This window comes from Bidens hawaiensis, unplaced genomic scaffold (assembly GCF_021521415.1).
Source record: "Bidens hawaiensis isolate Kalapana, Puna unplaced genomic scaffold, B.hawaiensis_p1.1 tig00004020_1, whole genome shotgun sequence".
NCBI classification, from domain to species: domain Eukaryota; kingdom Viridiplantae; phylum Streptophyta; class Magnoliopsida; order Asterales; family Asteraceae; genus Bidens; species Bidens hawaiensis.
In genome coordinates, this window is record NW_027491236.1 from 1,841,483 (window position 1) to 1,861,710 (window position 20,228).

Here is a 20,228-nt window from a genome sequence, read left to right on the forward strand (position 1 = left end):
TAACTTCCATATATACAATGCATTCTTAGAATTTGTTGATAATAAAATAATTCAAAAATAAATTACATTCAACATAACATAATTGAATTCTCTAGAGTATCCTTTAAATTTAAAAAAATGTTTAACAATTAATAACAATAATAATTACATAAATTATAGGTTTCAACTCTCCTATTTTTATTACTATCTTTGTGAAATCATTTTTACATTAAACACCGTTTAACCGTTAATAACAATATTAATTAGATTAACTATATGTTTCAACTTTCTTATTTTTGTTGCATATTTCAAATTTCAAATTTATGTGCAAACCGATTACCTTGAATGAAATTGAGAATAACATTCATTTTTAAATTAACTAACAAAAAATATTTATGTTATTACCCTCGCCATATACTTTCAGTTTTACATAAGAAATTTAAAACCACACATTTTCATCTATCAAATTCTGAAATTTCGCATTTCTTTGTAAGGTTCATTTGTATTACTCAAATTATTTCATTCATTCATATTATTGATATTGCTCATATATTTTAATAATTATCAATTTAATACTTTGTTTGTATTCTTATTATTTTATTACAAACAACACAATGGAGCCCAAAAAAAAGCATAGCCATGTTTAATGAGTTGGATATGCTTAGGAATGATTGTTTTCTCAAGGTTCGTATATTGAAGTTATTGCGTCTAAAGGCCAATAACAAATCCAATGAATGTTGATGAATTAGTGATGTTTGGCACCTCAAAGGTTGATATGTGATGGACGTTGGTGGCTCAAAATAAATGCAACGTTTGAAGACCTTTTTTTTTGCCTTTCAGTTTGAGTGTGTTTTGTTTTCTAAGACAATTTCTTCATGTTTCCAATTTGGTTTGATTTGTGTTGAATTTTTATATATCATATGAATATATGGTTTGTTTTGTAATTTGGTATTTTATATTCTAAGGTAATATGTCAATATCTAATTCTTTAACATACCTGGTGTTTGGAAAATAAATGTTTTTTGAATTTGTTAATTGTTTTAATTCTCTTACTTTTCAAAACATACCTTTATAACATTTGCATTTTGTTGTCTTATTTATGTTTTAAAAATAAGATCATTTACCCATGGTATATGATTTTCCAAATCATTAATAATATTAAACATTTTATTGAAGTTAATATAGTGATCACCTCGATAATTTGTACTCAACATGTTATCTACTATTTATTAATCAACAAAAAAAAAATTTATACTCACAAAAACCTGGTGAGTAATGAAAATGAATTATTTATCAACTATAAGGTGTGATGTTCATAACCAATTTTTAATTCATACTTGTTAAATATGTAGTCTATTGGTCCTTAGTCATTTTTTCTTATTAATCGTCTCATTGATTTCCTGGTTAAATATGAATATGAACTCATGGTAGACACATACCTTTTCTTTGCGCTAACTACACAATTATTAGTTTATAAATTTTAATTTTTTAACTTTTAATTGTGTTTCTAAACATTGTACTTTGTATCTTATTTTGGTTTATCTTTATGTTTGACAATTATTTATTTTCGTACCAGTATTATTTACAACTAAATATCATGTTGTCGTGTGACACCCCGTTAAAATATGTTATTATCGGTAAAAGTATAAATAATAATTAAACTGAAACATTTATTATAGGTTCGAATATAAGTAACTAGGTTATAACGTGCATCAAGAATTCACATTATATATCTTGTATTGGTAATCATTGGAGGATACCCAGGTCACACACTAGTTCGTCCATCCGACATACACAAACGTGATATGAATTGGGAACAAGAATTACAAGCCCATAACAGTACACGCGACAATCATACGTAAGTGTATACAAGAGTAAAATAATATCCAATATCATTAAATTAAAATTCCTAGACTCTTAACCCAAAACTCTTGATCAAACACCTTAATTAGAATTCAAACCTACACTTAACACTTATTGTTTCATGTGGAAATTTGTTAAGCACCAAAATATCTCCAAGACATCATAATAGCAATCTAATTAGGAGACAAGACCCAAATAAATTATAGCCTGTACGTTCCTAACACACTGACTTTTGGCATAAAATAATACACCCCAATCTCTTGAATATTTTTCTTATTACTCCACTCAACCTACACCATCTTAAAAGCCATGCCATGTCATGTCAAATCCTTGTCTCTTTCCTCTACCTGCACAAAGAGTTCTTTGAATTATAAAGGAAACTCACACAAAGCATATTATACAAACAAGCAAACTCTCTTCTCTTTGGTTCGGTCTAGAGCAACCCCAAACCCAAGTCTTTGTTGCTTTGAGCTCATACCCACACGACACACACAATCCGGGTTCTCTCTCTCTCATTTTCGATTGTCTCTCTCGACTTGTAACACCACCACCCTCCGCCACCCTCCGCCACCGTATCCTCATCAGCGTACCCCCCGACCAGCTGCTCATTCCGGCGCCGCCAAACCACCACCTCCAACGGCTGCTTTCTCCCTCTGTTACCAGCCGCGGCCCGACCGCGCCACCGGTGCACACCACTCCACCAGTCACAACCTAGCATCGCATATCACAGCCAACCGGTCGACCCGCATTATAACTCCGAACCCAACTTGAGACACTCTACGGTTCATCGTTAAACCCGAAACACACCGTACATGGACTTAAAGGTGGAGTGTGAAGCTAGCTCAAGGTCGTTTCCTCAAACCAACCCCCGAGTTGCTGCGTAGGTATATCCTAAATCTCATTTCATATAAGTATATCATGGAGAATGTTCATGCTTAAAAGTAACCACCCAACTAGTATGGTTAGCATTAACATGTTAAATAGAATAAGAGTTATGAACTTGTTAGGCATAAAATCCATAATAATATGAAACCTAAACAGGATGGTAAAAACTTTGGGTTCATTATTTTAATATAACTACAAATATACATATATGACTAACAAGCATTCAATTAATATCCGGTTGTATACTTAAGTTGAATGCATGGGTGTGTAAACATGTAATAAGAAAATCATATATAGTAGGTTAACTATATATCTTAGGATAATTAAGTAAATAAAACGTTATAACAAAGGAAAAACATATTGTTTAATTGTTTGGAGACTTGTATGGATTTTGGCAAAGTATAGTTTGCAATATATATATATATATATATATATATATACTTGACAACAAGATTAGACGGAACAAAAATGCAAATTTATAAACAAAAATGATATATTTTAGAACTTAAAGGGATTTATGGTATTAAACTAGTAACAAATTATTTTCCTATTAAAAGGAGCGAATACATAATCATACGTCTTATTATGAACTTGTAAAATATTGGGAGATATTAAATTTGTGAACTTAAACGAACGAAAACGGTATTTTAACTCGATAAATATAAAATACAAGTCATATTATATAAGACAAGAATGAAGAATGGTTTTCTAGAAATAAAATATATAATTTTATATATTTTTAACGGTTAAAAACGAGTATGTTTAGATTTTAAAACCTGACAGAGTGTTATGACGCAAAAACACAAAAATGATATTGTAATATTTATATAAGCTTATAAAAAAAAAGTCACGAAACTTATCACCAATGGGTTGACGAATCAGGTTTAGTTTAACAAAATACGTATGAAACAAGTCTTCTAACTAGTTGGGTGAAACGCGGTTATGCATGAAACACTTCAGTATCGGAAATGAAGCGTTAGATCTAAATTGTCGTTGCACATTATAGGACATTTGTAGGACGAGACATGGACTTTTGTATCCTCTAGCGCACGTTTGAGAATCAGGTGAGTTTCACGGCCCCTTTTTAATTAAATTGTTTTGAAACTTTGGGGGAGAATGCATGGAGAAACACATGTTGGGAAACGAGTAGAAACGCAGTCTCATTTTGTTACATGAGTTGAATCAATAATTCGGTCAAAGTCCCCTAGAATCTGTGATCATTAACTATTGTAGACGTGATCGATATGTATAGTACTATTTGGGAGTAACACGCCCCACCTGTGGTTAGTCGCACTAACTTAGATTGGAGGTCTAACGGGTGATATTTGTCCATATGTTTCTTCTATGTTTTTCGCATTAGAACATCAAGAGGGGCGATCATAAAAACGCTGTTAAGTCTTGATCATGGAGCTCATGGTAACTGTCTGAGAAATTGGTTGACTCATTGTCCAAGAAACACATATTTTTATATGTCATATAAACCTGTGAATCTCACCAACAATTTTTGTTGACGTTTTTATGCATGCATTCTCAGGTAATTGAAGCATTGGAAACACATATGGAGTCACACGCATGTAGAAGCATTTTTATGAAGTATTTATTGTATACACTATAAACAGTGACTATGATTCATGACGTCATCACGCCCCTGCGTTTCCGCCATTGATGGGGGTGTGACATGTCGACCCAGAAAAGATATTACAAATTACAATTACAATATAATATAAAATTATATATGTTTGTTAGACGATTTCTATACGTCCACCCGTGTCATACATGGGTCAATAACCTAGTCTATATTATTTTTACTAAATACTCCTTCTCAAACTTATCAAACTAATTACCATTTTTCTTAACATTATTTAGTTACATATCTCTTAACATTTTTGTTACCAATTAATATTCTCCACTCAATATGTCAAAATTAAAACTATTAAATTGTTATTGATAATTTATTTTTATTATTATTAATCTTGTAAATATTATTCATTTTTTGTCTTGATAGTATCAATATTAGTGTTTGTCACTCACACAATATAATGATATAATAATGCATTGACCCTGATAATAATAAATACTATTATTATGTTCAACAACCATAAACACACAAAAAAAAAAGAGAGATAAACAATAAATAAATAAAAAAAATCAAACTTTATAGTTTTTTATTTAATATTTTAAAGGAAGACCATAAGACGAAAAAATGTTAGAGGGGAGCAATATATCAAATAAAATTATTAAATGATTTGAAGTATAGGGAAGGGGTATGACAAGTAAAAGAGAGGGGTACGTTTAGCCTATCTAGTAAAAAAAGGGATATTAGGAGTAAGATTTCACTCGAATATTACACAACTAAAGGAGAAAAGTTGATGTTTGGTGAGACAAGCTACTATCATTGCATAGTAACTCGGTACAAGTGGTTTAATAGCATGTCTGCATGTATAAAGTCTTTTAAGCATGATTTTTTAAACTAAGATAATGGCTTTCATGAAGTTGTAATAAGATTCACTCAACTTTCCCGTCCTTAGTTTTTATAATATATATCGTGTTCTTTATTTTTAGAAAAGATCCTAAATGCGTGATTGCAAAATAAAGCATATTTTAGTGTCAGAAACTATATCGGGTGTCGTTGTCGTATCAATAACATGAAGAACCAACTGCGACTGAACAACATAGATACCAATGTCGGTATTATTGGGAAATGAATTGGTATTCTTTTTATAGTTTTTAATGGATATAAAACACATGATATTTTGTAGCTAATTTGTTGAATTATTTTATAGTCATGTCACTCGATCCACTTATGGAACACGCCATTGTGTGACTTATATTCACATAACTGTGTTGATCAATTTCAACTGTTTTTTTTTATTTAAGTTTTGTCCTAGCTTAAATATTGGGCACCAACCTTCCTATAAAAAGTAACTTTCAGAATTTTTCACAAAATGTTTTCAAAACGGGTTTAGCTCTATGAAGGTGAACTGATATGATCTTATATATTAGAGCTACTGTTATAATTTACTAGGCTAGAACCCATGTAATACAATTTGGATGCTAGCTACAATCTTGCAATCTTTTGTGAAATATGTTTTTATAATTCATAATGCATTTAAGGTTTATAATTTTTCCACTAAAATGTTTTTAGGGATATCTTCTTATTTACGGAGAGAGAATCGAATGAGATGCACGATAGTTAAGAACGTAAAGAACCACCTGGTAGCCCTTAGATCAGAATATAATTCAAGTGTTATGCATGTACATAATTTTGAGCACCAAATAAGAAGGCTGTCACAAATAAACCTGTAAAGATTGTGCATAATGCATATGTCAAAAGAAGATTATCGTACCAACAACCAACACAATTAACTAATTCACAAAGTAAGTTTGTTGACTAACATCCAGCTTCAAGTCGTGTGAGTCGTGTGTTGGATATTCCCAAAAAAATGCTACTTTGTTTGAGATCGAAACGTATGGATCGTAGATCCGGTTAAGTGTTGCAGCCAAACGGACCCCGCCTTGTGCAAGTCTCATCTCCACAACCGGCAAACGTGAGAGAAAGTACTCGTCTGACACGGTGTGAAAAAAAAAACAATTATGCATTTTAATGTCGTCAAACTAAGACTTCATTAGAATTCTATCAATTAAATGTTATTGTTAAATTGAGGTTAATAATAAATGTAACACACCTCCTAGAGTGCTTCCTGGTGTAGCATTTCTATATGCGTAATTGCATGAACACTTGATGCTTTCAGAAGCCCACCTGAAACAAATCACCACTCAGTTATGGTGCGTATTCCCGTATCAAGAAAAAGACTAAAATATCCTTAAAAATATAAAATAAAGATTCTTACGGGTCGGGACAAACATCTTCACCAGATGCACAATCTGCCCATGATGAGATGTCGTTGCTCCACTTATCCTATTTCAAAAAAATAACATAAGAAAAACAACATGAGAAAGCTTGTACTTTTTATATAAGTTTATTATTAAACAAGTGAATACAATTCATACGGTAATATTCTTCTCAATTGCTGATATCATGACGTCTATATCCTTGTCATAGAATGTCTTCATGGCAGATTCAATTATATCACTATCCCATACCTGAAATATAAGTAGTGAAACTGATTTTTAATCATTTTTAGGTTATCAATCTATAAAACATTAAAACTGTATAAAGAAACAGAAAAATGCAAGTCTTTATAAAACTTTAGCATACATGGTGCAAATTAGTCTTCCTCTTATACCAACTGACTGTTATTGTGTTACCACCTTCATCGGAAGTAAAGCTAACATGCAGAGGCTGTAAACAAAAAACTAAATTTTAATTATCATTTTGCAATAAATTACATTGGTTTTGATAGAAGTATTTAAATGCTGGTCAAATCAAACTAACCTGATGCACATCCCCAATATAATGAGATAGAAACATAAGTGCTTCGGTCAGGTTATCTGTAATTAAAGAATTATAAGTTCCAATTTCCAAACAGTGTAGAAAAGTTTTTCTTTTTTTCTTTAAAGAAAGAAAAAGATAACGACAGTTGGTGCTTACAGTTCACAACTGAATTTGAGACATTATAGCCAGTAACAAGTTGCTCTGTGTAGTTGTAAATGGCTCCAGTAACACACCTATCTTTGACTCCAGATGAGTCATGACAGTCCCCTATGACATTATAATAATAACTACTTATATTGCCTTATTAAGGGATTTAGGGCTGCTAATTTGAAATTGCAGGAGACTGTTAACTTACTGCAGTAATCATAATTACACCTGAAATCAGGGGTATCAACATAATGCAGCTCACTGGTCCACCGCCACTTGTACTGATGCTTGATTTCATCAGGCCATGAACACACAGAAGCTAAATCACCATCAGCGGTTTCTGGAAGCAATTCTTTTACCGCCCTTGAAGCTTCTTCACTAAGAAATGACTGATATTGTAAAACAAAAATTACAACAATCATCAATCTCTCACCGAGGATTATAACCTACTTATTATATAACATTATAACTGACACAAAAGTGATATTTATCAGAAAGAAATGACAATTAACAATGTTAATCATAGAGAAATAATTGAGGTCGTATTCATACAATCAACAGTAGGAGTGCAAACGAGCCAAGCCGCTTTTGAGCTGCTCGAGACCGGCTCACTTAAAGTTGAGCTCGGGCCTAAAATAAGCTTGTTTAATAGACGAGCCCAAGCTTCAGTTGTTGAACTCGAGCCGGTTCGCGAGCCTATTATTGATATAATTTTTATGTAATAAATTAATGTATATTTTATAACAATTATTAATGTATGAAAATGATGATAAAAACAAGTAAATAGCTTTTATTATGTTATATATAAACTTATAATTAAAATTAATACAAAATATAAATATAAGTAAGATAATAAAAGAGCTTGAAAAAGTACTCACGAGCCGAGCTCAAACAGCAACAAAAGGTTGTGCCTATTCTTAGATATCATTCAAAACTGACAAATAATAAGACTAATTAACTGACAGAGTTGAGTAATGTATAGTGGTCAATGGTCACTTTGCATAATAAAAACTTTGTGATTTGAATGGAAAACATGATAACTAATAACATCAGATACCAATTCCTAAATACTACACACAATCATTCCACAAAACTGGAATCAGAAGCATTGCAATAAATAACAAACAAATTTTGAAATGAAATTGATTTTGACCTCAGCGATTTTACAAGTAGCGTAGTGTCCTTCTTTGCCCCATCCTTTAACTCCAGGAGCTAATAACAACAATAATAATATAGACCAGAGCTCCAACCCACTCATTTGACTTACTTCTGATAAAACGAGGAATTAAGAAAATAAACAGCAGATTCACAGATAGTTTGATCAACTGAATCAAGTCAAGATGTGGTTTAGTTCAGGGGGGGTACCTACCTAACCTAATCTGATCAACTAAAGTATGGTGCCGATGGATCAGATCACTTCGATCTTGAACTTCAAAGCCCTAATTTATATTTATATATATTCGCGGTAACTACAAAATAATAACTATACGACGTCCTAAGCTGTGTGACTTAAATTTATATTTTGTATTTAGAAAAAATATTATATAAAACTATTTTTTTACCTCGCGCATTGCGCCGGCAGGTCGTTAAGACTCAAATGGTGATAAAACTCAAGCATTGAGCTGGTAAGTTGACGCGAATTCAGTCGGTTTCGAACGTGCGTTATTGTACCGAAATTAAAACCAAATATAAAACAAAAAAAAATATAAAAATTGAGGTGGACCATTGTAGTGGCTTCGGTTGGTAAAACTCGACTGTTGTCGATCTCGGGCGTTGATGCGGTGAGTCTACAGGAATTCGGTCGGTTTCCGCCACGTTTGTTATGAAACCAGGACTAAAAAAGTTAAAAAAAATTGATGTTCGATCAGTTTCCGTTACGATTACTGAACTAAAAAACAAAAAAAAGAGTTACGGACCAATTCGGTGCCACCAAGTGGCCGGCAGAACACTTGCGGCATCAAACTTGTTATTTGTTATATAGTAATATATAATACCATTTACCAAATAGATCCAAATCATTGATCATAGTTTTACGACACAACCAATTGTCCGGTTGGCCAGGTAACTGGAATAATAGTATCCGCTAATGCGACATCTCATTTTTTGAGTTAATTATATATATGTTGTAGTTTTATCACTTTTATGATAGGTTTTGATGATTCGAATAAAGTCTGATAGTTGTGTTGACAATGGGTTAGATGTTAACATAGGGTGTTAAAGAATAAACGTTAAGTTTGGCATAAATAATAATGAAATATGAGAGACAGCTTTCTGTCAAGCCTGTAAACTTTAAAAAAAATGATGAGGATGAGGGTTGTCATGTAAATAGACACAAAAATGTAAGTGTGAGAGAAAAGAACGATGAGATTAAGAAATCAATGAAGGATTTGGATATTTCTATAAGGCGTTATCATTATCAGAAAGTTAACAAGAAATTTGATTAAGTGGTTTTTGGCATAAAATTCAAGATAACTTGTTAATCCTTGAATCTTGATGCATGGTGATTACAGGTTAAGTTCAAAGAACATTGGTGTCTATCGAGTTAGAATTTGTTCTAGCAAGCATTAACCCAAGCACGCCTTGTTTAACACACTTGTCTAAATGGCTCGATGGCAATATTCAAGTTGTAAACATTTTAATGTCATGAACGTGTTGGTGGGTCAATTTGTCTAATTAAACTGATTTGCTAGCTGGCCCCATTTAACTAAACATACCAACCAAACATGACTTACAATCCAAGCATGTTAGATACGTCAATCTAAAACTTGATTATTTTAGTGTGTGTTTAAGTTACATCAACAATTATCACCCATTAGCTATAGATGATCATAGTCCCCATACTTCGAACAATGTCATGAACGAGATTATATTATTGATTAAAAAACTATTGTTTCACCGAGTAACACATTAATTCCAAACTAAGTTATAGCTAAATGGATAAGAAAATGAGAGAAAGCATAATATATGTTTAAACCTTAAAGTTTAAACCCCTTGCACCGTGTTTGCTCTACTAACTGCCGATGGTTCAACCGCCTTGCAACTTCTACACGGAGTGGTGATTGACTGCATGAGCTTCTGAGCAAAACCACCATTGTTCTGATCCTTCACCTTCTTCATCCCGCCTTTATACTGCGGCTCCAACACATCTTTCATGGTCAAATGTCCATGAACTTGTGATTGCTGATCCGGTTTCAGCTCAAAAAGATCACTCGATTCCGATTTCTTGTGAAGCTTAACTACTGCGGGAGACTCTGCAGAATAACTGAACTCAAAATTTATATCATTTTCTGAAACCTTTGTGGCTTTTCTGCGGTGATATTTTGGTTCGGGATCTCTAGGTTGGGCTTGAGTGCATACTAGACCGGTTAAAGAGAGTGACTCGGATGAACACATATCGGCTGCGACATCGGAAGTAGGCGTCTTGATCACCATGGGTAGGAGTGGGTCAGTTGGAATAATAATGAGAATGTAACGTGTGATGATATCTATATATATAAGCCAAAGAGTGTGTCTTTATGCACCGGCTAGCTGTATATATTTTCTTGTTAAATTCTGAATTCGTTTGTTTTATTCACATCCTAGTTCGTAAAAGTCTAAAGTATCATTGTCAAGTTTACTCCAATGAGGGTTTTGATAGCTAACAAATTAACAAGATAAATTGTTTGGGTGAGTCTTACAAAGATTTATACATCTTGTTATATACATGTTAGGCCCGCTAGCCGTCCTTATATGATCATTTAATTAAGATTAAGATAAGGGTATATATGCACACATCATATTCGATTGTGGCTTTCAAACAGATTGATCTCATAAATGACTTTTAAATAGATTGAAGCTGCAAGCTGGATTCGAATTTAGAATCTTCGCTAGGCTTATCGTTATCACACCAAGTTTGAGGTTCATTATAAAGTAATTGTAAGATTGGAATGTAAGAATGAAATATTCGAAAGATGCATTGAATCAAAGAATAATGTAATAATAGGAAAATAAAACAAATTTTTATTTGTGGATATGTGGATGAGTCATGAGTGGATCCTTTGATCAGTTTCTGCCAAGTCCAGCAGCCTGCCTGTGAAGTCCAGCCCAATCACAAAGATTTAGTAAAGTCCACATTTACTCATTTAGCTTTGTTCCAGCCCACTTCATTCTACACCTCATGTCTTTTGTTACTGGTACAAACAAAATTAAAAGTTAACAATCATACCATTTATATTTTTATTGTCACTCCACTAATCAATTGAGTTTAGTAACAACGATGTATAAATTGGCATGCCATTTGATCCATTTATCATTTGTATACCCCGCATTGATAATTTTAATTTTTTTATATTAGTTATATCAGTTTTGTTATTTTTTATTTTAAATTTGTAAATATAAAAACAGCAAAAACCAAACATGGCCTAATGGCTAAGACACATTTGAACTTGAGGTACCCCCTCCTAGGCTCTTATGACTGTTTGCATCTATTCTTCGTACAATAAAGACACCAAAGCTACACCATTCAGAATTTGAACTTCTAACCTTTTAACTTGTGAGACACATCATTTAATCACCAAGATGTTCCCTTGAGGACTAATGTTTTTCTACATAAATTACAAGATTGCTCTATTTTTATTAATGAGTAATTGAAGAGTATATCCACTTTTTATTTGATTCTATTATGTTTTATACTTTCAATTTTTCAAATTAATTTAACTTTTCTGTAATTGCTTCTGTTCAATAACTTTTCTAAAATTCTAAATACACATTTACCTTTTTTCTTTCTTTTTTTTTTCAAATATAACAGTTTGATGATATTATTAAAAATATGTCACGTTACAAATGTATAGGGGGGCAAGCCCACTTCTAGTTAAATATAAAAGGTTAAAAAAGAAGGCTGGGTCGGTTTACAAGAGTAACGCTACAAGTGCGGCAACTAGGGTTATCGTCTTCTACACACACACGCTCCTGCATTCGTAGCAGACGGAAACCCTAATTTCGCTCAAGAGATCAGTCGATCAGATAACAACGGCTGACGATAAGTTTTTTCCGATCTAGAAGAAATCATGGCGGAAGTAATGTCAATGGAAGGTATAAGAGCCGAAGCCGCTCGTTTGAACATCGATTTATCTGCGGTTGATTGGAACTCCATCCGCCTTCCGCCCGGTGTAGACTGCGGCATCAAAAGGTACCTACAAATTAACCAGATGTTGATACATACACTGATTCATGTACCTGTATGTCCGGTTGAGTTTGTATTGTGTTGAAATCGTAATAGTTTGTGTTTATGGCCGTTTAAACCCTAATAGTTTGCCGTTAATTGATTTGTGTTTATTGTTTTGAGCAATTTGAGTTTTTTTTTGTGTATTTGTTGGTGTTTTCAGAGGTAATTAGCTGAAAACCCTAATTAAGCATGCTTTATATGTATATTTAGATATTGTTTGAACTTGAATGTTAGTTGTACATCTTTGTGTGTACGTGTGATTTTGAGTATGATGAGTTTTGAGTGTTAGTGTTTTGTTTACTAATTTGTTTCTCTTTTGTGTATTTGAATGTTTCAGCGATGATGAGGATCTAAATGAGGGGGATCAATTGGAGTTTGATGCTGGATTTGGGAGTATTATTGTTGTGGATAATTTGCCAGTTGTGCCTAGAGAAAAGTACGATAAGCTTGAAGGTGTGGTTCGTAAAATCTACAGCCAAATTGGAGTGATTAAGGAAAATGGGCTTTGGATGCCTATTGATGAAGACACTGGTAAAACCCTAGGTTACTGCTTTATTGAGTACAACACTCCACAGGTATTCACAATGCAAGAGTCAATTATGTTCTTACCAAATTATAAGTAATGTAATCTCTTTCTTTGCTTTGTGGCTGTATCTTCTTGTAGGAAGCTGAGCTTGCTAAGGAAAAGACTAATGGATACAGACTAGACAGAGCACACATTTTTGCTGTCAACATGTTTGATGAAATTGACAAATTCATGAATGTCCCAGACGAGTGGGCCCCACCAGAGATTAAGCCTTATGTACCAGGGGTAGGTTTTTGGTTGAAGTGTGTGAGACTTGATTTTTGTTTATGGCTTTTTTTGGCTATTATAAAGTTTTAGTAAGATAGCTTGCAACTTGGTAATGATGTTAATGTGTAATGCAGGAGAATCTGCAACGCTGGCTTACTGATGAGAAAGGTAGAGATCAGTTTGTTATTCGTGCTGGATCAGACACTGAGGTTCTGTGGAATGATGCAAGACAAGTGAAGGCTGATCCTGTTTACAAACGCCCAGTAAATAAAAATACTTTGTCTTGATATCTTAATACATTCACTTTACCATGTGAAAGGATGTTGATCATGTTGAATTTTTATTCTTCTGCAGTTCTGGACTGAAAGTTTTGTGCAGTGGTCTCCGTTAGGGACCTACTTAGCCACGGTTCATCGCCAAGGTGCTGCTGTCTGGGGTGGTGCTACTACGTTTAACCGTCTGATGCGCTATGCTCATCCACAGGTTGCTTTTCTTTACAGTTGTTTTCAAATTCTTCGTGTCTTTTACATATAATCTTGAAATCTTGCTGTTTACTTCAGGTTAAATTCATTGATTTCTCTCCTGGTGAGAAATATCTGGTTACATATAGCAGCCATGAACCAAGCAACCCTCGTGATACCCATGTAAGAAAGCTCTCTGCTTTATATATTTTTGATGATCTTGTAATTGGTGGAATTTCAACCCATTTGTTTGTAAATGGCTTTATATCTAATGGACCAAACATGTGAAGTTGAAAAAAATCTGAAAAGAAAATTGTTTGAATGAGTTGAAAGTCATCTAACTTATCATTAATTTTCTTAACTGTTTCATTTGCTTATGATCAGAGGGTGGTGCTCAACATATTTGATGTGAGAACTGGAAAAGTAATGAGAGATTTCAAGGGAAGTGCTGATGAGTTTGCAATTGGAGGAACAGGAGGTTTTACAGGGGTTTCTTGGCCTGTTTTCAAGTAATCTTTTATTAGTCTTGCAAATTCGTATTTTGTTTCTGTTTTGGATACGTGTGTTGTTGATGCTGGCATGCTTGTAATTTTCCAGATGGGGTGGTAGTAAAGAGGACAAATATTTTGCTCGATTGGGTAAAAATATGATTTCTGTGTATGACACTGAGACCTTTGGTCTTATCGACAAGAAATCCGTCAAAGTGGACAATGTTATGGACTTCAGTTGGTCCCCAACCGACCCTATTTTTGCACTTTTTGTTCCTGAACTTGGTGGCGGAAACCAACCTGCAAGAGTAAGTTTTGAAGGGCATTCATCATTTTTTGAAGTCTCAAAATTTATTGTTTTTAAATAACATTTAACATGGGTTTATATGATATCTATAGGTGAGTCTATTTCAAATCCCGAGCAAAGTGGAGTTGAGGCAGAAGAATCTTTTCAGTGTTAGTGATTGTAAAATGTACTGGCAAAGTAACGGTGAATATCTTGCTGTCAAAGTTGACCGATACACAAAAACCAAAAAGAGCACATACACTGGCTTTGAGCTTTTCAGAATCAAAGAGCGTGACATACCTATTGAGGTTTTTGAGCTTGACAACAAGAACGATAAGGTTATCTCATTCGCATGGGAGCCAAAGGGTCACAGATTTGCAGTTATTCATGGTGATAACCCAAGGCCTGATGTTAGTTTCTATTCTGTCAAAGGCGGTAAAGTGTCAAAGCTCACAACCCTTAAGCAAAAGCAGGCGAATGCTCTGTTTTGGTCACCTGGTGGTCGTTTTATCATTTTGGCTGGCTTGAAGGGATTCAATGGACAGTTGGAGTTCTTTAATGTGGATGAGCTTGAAACTATGGCTACTGCTGAACATTTTATGGCAACCGACATAGAGTGGGACCCAACTGGGAGGTATTTTTAATCTTTAAATCAAATTAAGGGGCAGTTCATATATGTATATGTGTGTGTGTGTATGTATATATACCCGTGCAAAACTAAAAGTATTATACATTCCCACAAAAAAAGGTATCATATGTTCCCACAAAGTAGTTAAAATATCAAATATGCCCAATTTATTAAACACAGTTAACAGTTAAAAAAGACCTCTTCATTATGTTTATATCTTCATTATGTTTATATCCGTCTTTAACTTCATTATTTTTGTATTTCTCTTCATTATCTTTAACTTCATCTTCATCTTTTTATATGTTTTCATCTTTAGCTTAAATCTTTTTTGCCAAAAATGTTATATTGTTTATCATTTGCTTATCATGCAATTATACTTGGTTCAGTTATCTTATTCGTAGCATACACTTGTTCGACTATCTGCTGTCGAGAGAACAAAAGAGTAGACTATGTTTCTGTTTGCTTCTTTATTGTTGATACTGATTAAAATCCAAATAAAAGATAGGGTTTAAACACATATAATGGAAAGGGATGGAATGGTCGTCAAGTAAAAATTCATTTAAGTTGGGCTATATGATATTTTTAGTGGTTGTTGGGTATGTATGAAATTTTGTAAGTTTGCATGAGTATATATGAAATTAATTCTTTAATCAAATGCCTTTATAACATATTTTTTATGTATATAAATGTTTATGTATTCATTTTGTTATAGGTATGTTGCAACTTCAGTCACTTCGGTGCATGAGATGGAAAATGGTTTCAATATATGGTCATTCAATGGAAAGTTACTGTACCGAATTCTGAAGGATCATTTCTTTCAGGTAATGTTGCAAACTTGCACACTTCTTTTCTATAACTTTTGTAAATGATTAACGTTATTATTACAGTTCTTGTGGAGGCCAAGGCCACCATCTTTCTTGAGCCCGGAAAAGGAGGAAGAAATATTGAAGAATTTGAAGAAATACACTAAGAGGTATGATGTGCAAGATCAAGATATTTCTGTGTTGTTGAGCGAGCAGGATCGGGAAAAGAGGAAGCAGTTGAAGGATGGCTGGGAACGATGGGTGAACACGTGGAAGCTGTATCACGAGCAGGAGAAGATGGACAGGCAGATGCTAAGAGATGGTGAGGCTAGTGATGTGGAAGAGGAATATGAGGCTAAGGAAGTAGAGGTTGAAGAGTTGCTGGAGGTGACTGAAGAGATCATTCAGGATGCCTAAAAAAGATTTTTTATTTTTGTTTGCTAGTTGATGCTGTTGGCTAAGTTTTAAGTCATGAATGCTTAATGCATGATTATGTTTACACTTGAATTTGCACTTCAGTTTGAAAATTTTCAATTTTGTGGTTCTGACTATTGCGCCGGGTGTCTTTTTGTTCTTGTGAATTTCGTTAGGATCTGTTCATCGGTTCCTGCCCTTATCCAACTGTAACTTCAGATTTTTCACCTCTCTTTCATCCTTTATCCATCCACCTCATCAAGGGCGGGTAAGGGCCTTCCGTTTTCTCCAGCATTGAAGATAGTCTTAGGTGGTGTTGGAACTTGGAAGTTAAGGTTTGTGGATAACAACAAACTAATGATAGTAAAAAACCTAAGAGGGTGAACCGTTTATTTATTTGTGTTTTTCAATTCTCTATTCTTATTTCTTAATGAAGTTCTAGTTATATATATAAGCTTGTAAAAAGGGTTTGTGAAATCAAAAATATATCAAGTTATAAGAACTTTAGAAAAGGCTAATGGGTCATGTTCGGATTACATGGTTTTAAACGCGTGGTTGATATATTTGATGCAAATATATGTATGTTGTATCCTTGTATTAGAATATATTGGATGTATTTGTATTGTTTAGAATTATCTCCTAATTCAAAGTTTGTATTTGTCTTTTAACATGTCGTGATGATATTTTGTATTAATCAGATTGGAATACACGTACCACTATCTTATATGTTATCAAAGCTAAAACTCTTATGACGCGCTCCCATTCTCATCTTTTTCGAAAATCCTTGCAGCCGGCCCAACCATCTTTGATCGATTTTCTTCATCGATCATCACCCATCTTTCTTCTTCTAGCCCTCGATTCCAATAACAAAACATGAATATGCTCCAGCTGGCTCACCATTACTAATATTCGCAACTTCATCCTTGTTAAACTAGAGATGGAGACCCCCCCCCCCCCAAATACACGTTTTGGGTCGAGCTATTCAAGAACCACTATTATGCATTTGAAGTCATTGATCACACCTAACCACAAAGACAAAACCGAAGCCAACAAAGCAAAAGCCAAAGCCGATATGTGGGCTCATATCAGTGCTATTGTACTCCAATGTATTTTCAGTACGATCTCCTGCATACTATTTCAGTATTTTGACACCCAGACACCACCGTGGCACAGGCATGGTCAGCCCTTGCCAACATCTTTCAAGACAACCACCACTCCCGTGCGGTGTGGTGTTGTCTCGAACACAAGTTCAACAACAAACTAAACATGTTTTCCAATTGCACGTGTTACTGTCAAGCTCTCAAATCCTTAATATGATCAGCTCACTAATGTCAGACACATCTAACATGAAAGATTCTTGAACTTCAAAGGTTAACAAAATCAAAATTGATTAATTCAAATTACTTTCATAACCAACCAAAGGACAAGTTTCTTACCAACTAATTCCAAGAACCAAGCAGGAACTTAGAAATCACTAGAAATAAAAGATTCAATACAGGATAATTGTTTCACTGTAAACTATAAGCATGATGGCCCAAATAAAGAGATAAAAAGTAACTAAGCAGTAAGACAACAAGAGCCAAATTATTAAAGTTGGTAATAATATCTAACAATATCATAAAAGGTGGCTTCTTTTTGCAGGTTTGCTCATCGAAATGTCTATGCTTCAAGATGCAGGGTCGCTCTTCGGCTTTTCCTCCGCAACCGGGGGCAAAAGCAGAGCAAGACGGTCTTTGTACCTTTCGATTTTCTGTAGCCGCTCATTTCTTTTTCTATAGATAACAATATGCATACATTGTTAACTTTTGAGAGACAACGATTAAAACTTAAAAAGCATATACACATACCTCGCTCGAACCTTCTTTGCATGGTCAATGTGCAGTTGCAACAGCTCCTTATTAGACAAGTGATCGACATTATCAGTCATCTGACACCAGATAAGGGCAAAATCGTCATTTGTTAGTGATAGTAAAAAAACACGGTACATAACATTAAGGCGTATAAATACCTCATCTATTTCCATGTCATCCTCCTTTGTTGCTTCGACCTTAGATGCAGGCAGTGGCTTTGGCAGAGTCTTGACACAGTCCGGATATTGTTGTGGCTGTCAATCATGCATCAGCGTAACTTTTAATTCAATAAAACACATAACTAATGAAGGGTATATTAAACATTTTTGGAAAGGCAAGCTTAAGAGACATTATGCGTTCGGTTTGCGTCTATGGAATGTATTTTGTTAAAAACTTATGCATGCCAAACTCTAGTCCTGTCTACACTTAACAAACAAGCATATCCAATATAATCTCACTCATAGCAAAGCTATTGGTAGGGTCTAAAGAGGGAGGGATGAGGCAAACTTTTCCACTATCCCGGGAGATAAAAACAGTTTGTACGAATAAATAAAAAGAATGTAATGTAGTTGAAGTGGTTAACCCCATCCAATCTGAAATAAGGGGCTTGATTTTGAAACCAAGTGCCTGCTGTTTTTTTATTTGTTCCTCTGAAAGGAGGGTTAGTATACCCTAAAGCCCTTTGCCCCACCCTAACTCGATCGATCGATCAATCCACTGAATCAGTTCTCAAAGACTGGAACTTAGATTATGTTCGACCCACAACAATATCTTGAGGTAAAGATGTAAACAAAAATTTAAGACCTTTTTGTGTGTGATGTAATGCCTTACCTTATATCATTATATGGAATTATATGTTTTATATGTATTAATTTTAACATATTTAGCCGAATAAATTTTCAGTTTTTGACCCGTTTTGACTCGTCCATTTACTGCAATGGATTGGGAAATAGAGTTTGCGCAAACTAAGCAGATACAGAGATCAGAACTAAGAGTTCATTTGACGATTGGAGTTTGTTCAAGTCAAACTCGAACCAACACGAAAAATCTGTAAAGTGAGTTGATAGACATCAATGACACATTAAAAAACCTGTTTGGCTCCACCACTGGTTGGAACATAACTTATTTTATAAAGTTGGTCAAAATTAGGGTCTCGAAGAGGCTGATAATCTGATATGTAAAAACTCAGCTTTCAAGACCTAAGCGCCTCACACTTTCTAAAACCAACCAGCAAAGTCATAATTGATTAGAAGACCCTTGAAGTAAGCGGTGAAGTGAACGCTTTTGTGAGTAGGATTCCACTCACACAGTCAGTGATACGTTTGTGCACAATGACACTGATTAAAGATGAAAAAATATTGCATACCTGTTTTTCAAATGTCTGCCCATTTTTCAGCCACGAGCGGGATTGGGCATAAAGAGAAGTGCCCTCAGAAACTTGAACCTACAAGCATTAAAAAAACACTAATTAAGCTTATCTAGATCCATATAAGATAATCTTCAAGTGAGCAAAATTATTATAAACCTGTTAACTTTGTGAACAGAGGTCTAAACTAGCATATGTTTATAACCAACAACATATAAGAAGAAAAAAGTAGTGTTACCTTCCTATCTCTGATAACAACGAAAGCATCGTCTCCATTCTTATCAGCAACGGATGATTGGCCCACGACCTACAGATGATACAACATTATGTACTAACAAAGATCGCACACATCAAATGGCGAATCGAACGAAAAATAAACTAGCAAGATTTAATTTTGCCACATACAAAACCACCTACTTATATGCACGCTTCAAATCACAACTTTTTTAACAACCATACCTTTGGCCGATCATTGGATTCATTCTCTTCAGGCGTTTGATTTAAATCAAACAGCCTTTTGATCACATTACTTCCGGCACCCTTAGATGAGTGCAATTTTCTATCCATGGAGTAAGAACTTATGAATAAACCTAGGTTTCAGTCTCCTATTCTTATATGGACTCGAAGATAATGTGATATCTTTCGCATTGATTATTAACTATATTA

At 34.1% G+C, this 20,228-nt stretch overlaps 2 protein-coding genes and 1 long non-coding RNA gene across 3 annotated transcripts; 1 reads left to right on the forward strand and 2 right to left on the reverse strand.

Annotated features, from left to right (window-relative positions):
* Positions 1-6,005: 6,005 nt before the first annotated feature.
* On the reverse strand, positions 6,006-8,535 carry LOC143625136 (endonuclease 4-like). Its single transcript, XM_077095577.1, has 9 exons — positions 8,424-8,535; positions 7,479-7,659; positions 7,280-7,390; positions 7,124-7,179; positions 6,947-7,030; positions 6,739-6,831; positions 6,579-6,646; positions 6,414-6,487; positions 6,006-6,293 (listed from the first exon to the last, which is right to left on the reverse strand). The coding sequence occupies exons 1-9, from the start codon at positions 8,526-8,528 to the stop codon at positions 6,094-6,096; spliced, it is 972 nt and encodes a 323-aa protein (XP_076951692.1). The 5' UTR covers positions 8,529-8,535; the 3' UTR covers positions 6,006-6,093.
* A 3,737-nt stretch (positions 8,536-12,272) lies between these two features.
* Positions 12,273-16,361, forward strand: LOC143625189 (eukaryotic translation initiation factor 3 subunit B-like). The gene is made up of 11 exons (XM_077095616.1): positions 12,273-12,437; positions 12,811-13,048; positions 13,138-13,284; positions 13,401-13,529; positions 13,621-13,749; positions 13,827-13,910; positions 14,112-14,236; positions 14,325-14,523; positions 14,615-15,135; positions 15,842-15,950; positions 16,017-16,361. The coding sequence occupies exons 1-11, from the start codon at positions 12,316-12,318 to the stop codon at positions 16,347-16,349; spliced, it is 2,136 nt and encodes a 711-aa protein (XP_076951731.1). The 5' UTR covers positions 12,273-12,315; the 3' UTR covers positions 16,350-16,361.
* Positions 16,362-17,835: 1,474 nt separating this feature from the next.
* Positions 17,836-19,918, reverse strand: LOC143625137 (uncharacterized). The gene is made up of 5 exons (XR_013152223.1): positions 19,801-19,918; positions 19,563-19,640; positions 18,355-18,450; positions 18,194-18,273; positions 17,836-18,118 (listed from the first exon to the last, which is right to left on the reverse strand). It is a non-coding gene; the product is annotated as an uncharacterized LOC143625137 (long non-coding RNA).
* Between the last annotated feature and the right edge of the window lie 310 nt (positions 19,919-20,228).

Bases quoted from the DNA above. Each gene is read 5' to 3' on its own strand.
- LOC143625189 (XM_077095616.1), top strand. From the start codon at position 12,316: ATGGCGGAAGTAATGTCAATGGAAGGTATAAGAGCCGAAGCCGCTCGT. The intron at 13,285-13,400 runs GTAGGTTTTTGG...TGTGTAATGCAG, and splicing joins TTAAGCCTTATGTACCAGGG to GAGAATCTGCAACGCTGGCT. The intron at 13,530-13,620 runs GTAAATAAAAAT...ATTCTTCTGCAG, and splicing joins ATCCTGTTTACAAACGCCCA to TTCTGGACTGAAAGTTTTGT.
- LOC143625136 (XM_077095577.1), bottom strand. From the start codon at position 8,528: ATGAGTGGGTTGGAGCTCTGGTCTATATTATTATTGTTGTTATTAGCT. The intron at 7,391-7,478 runs GTAAGTTAACAG...ATAATGTCATAG, and splicing joins GTGTAATTATGATTACTGCA to GGGACTGTCATGACTCATCT. The intron at 6,294-6,413 runs GTGTGTTACATT...ACACCGTGTCAG, and splicing joins ACCAGGAAGCACTCTAGGAG to ACGAGTACTTTCTCTCACGT.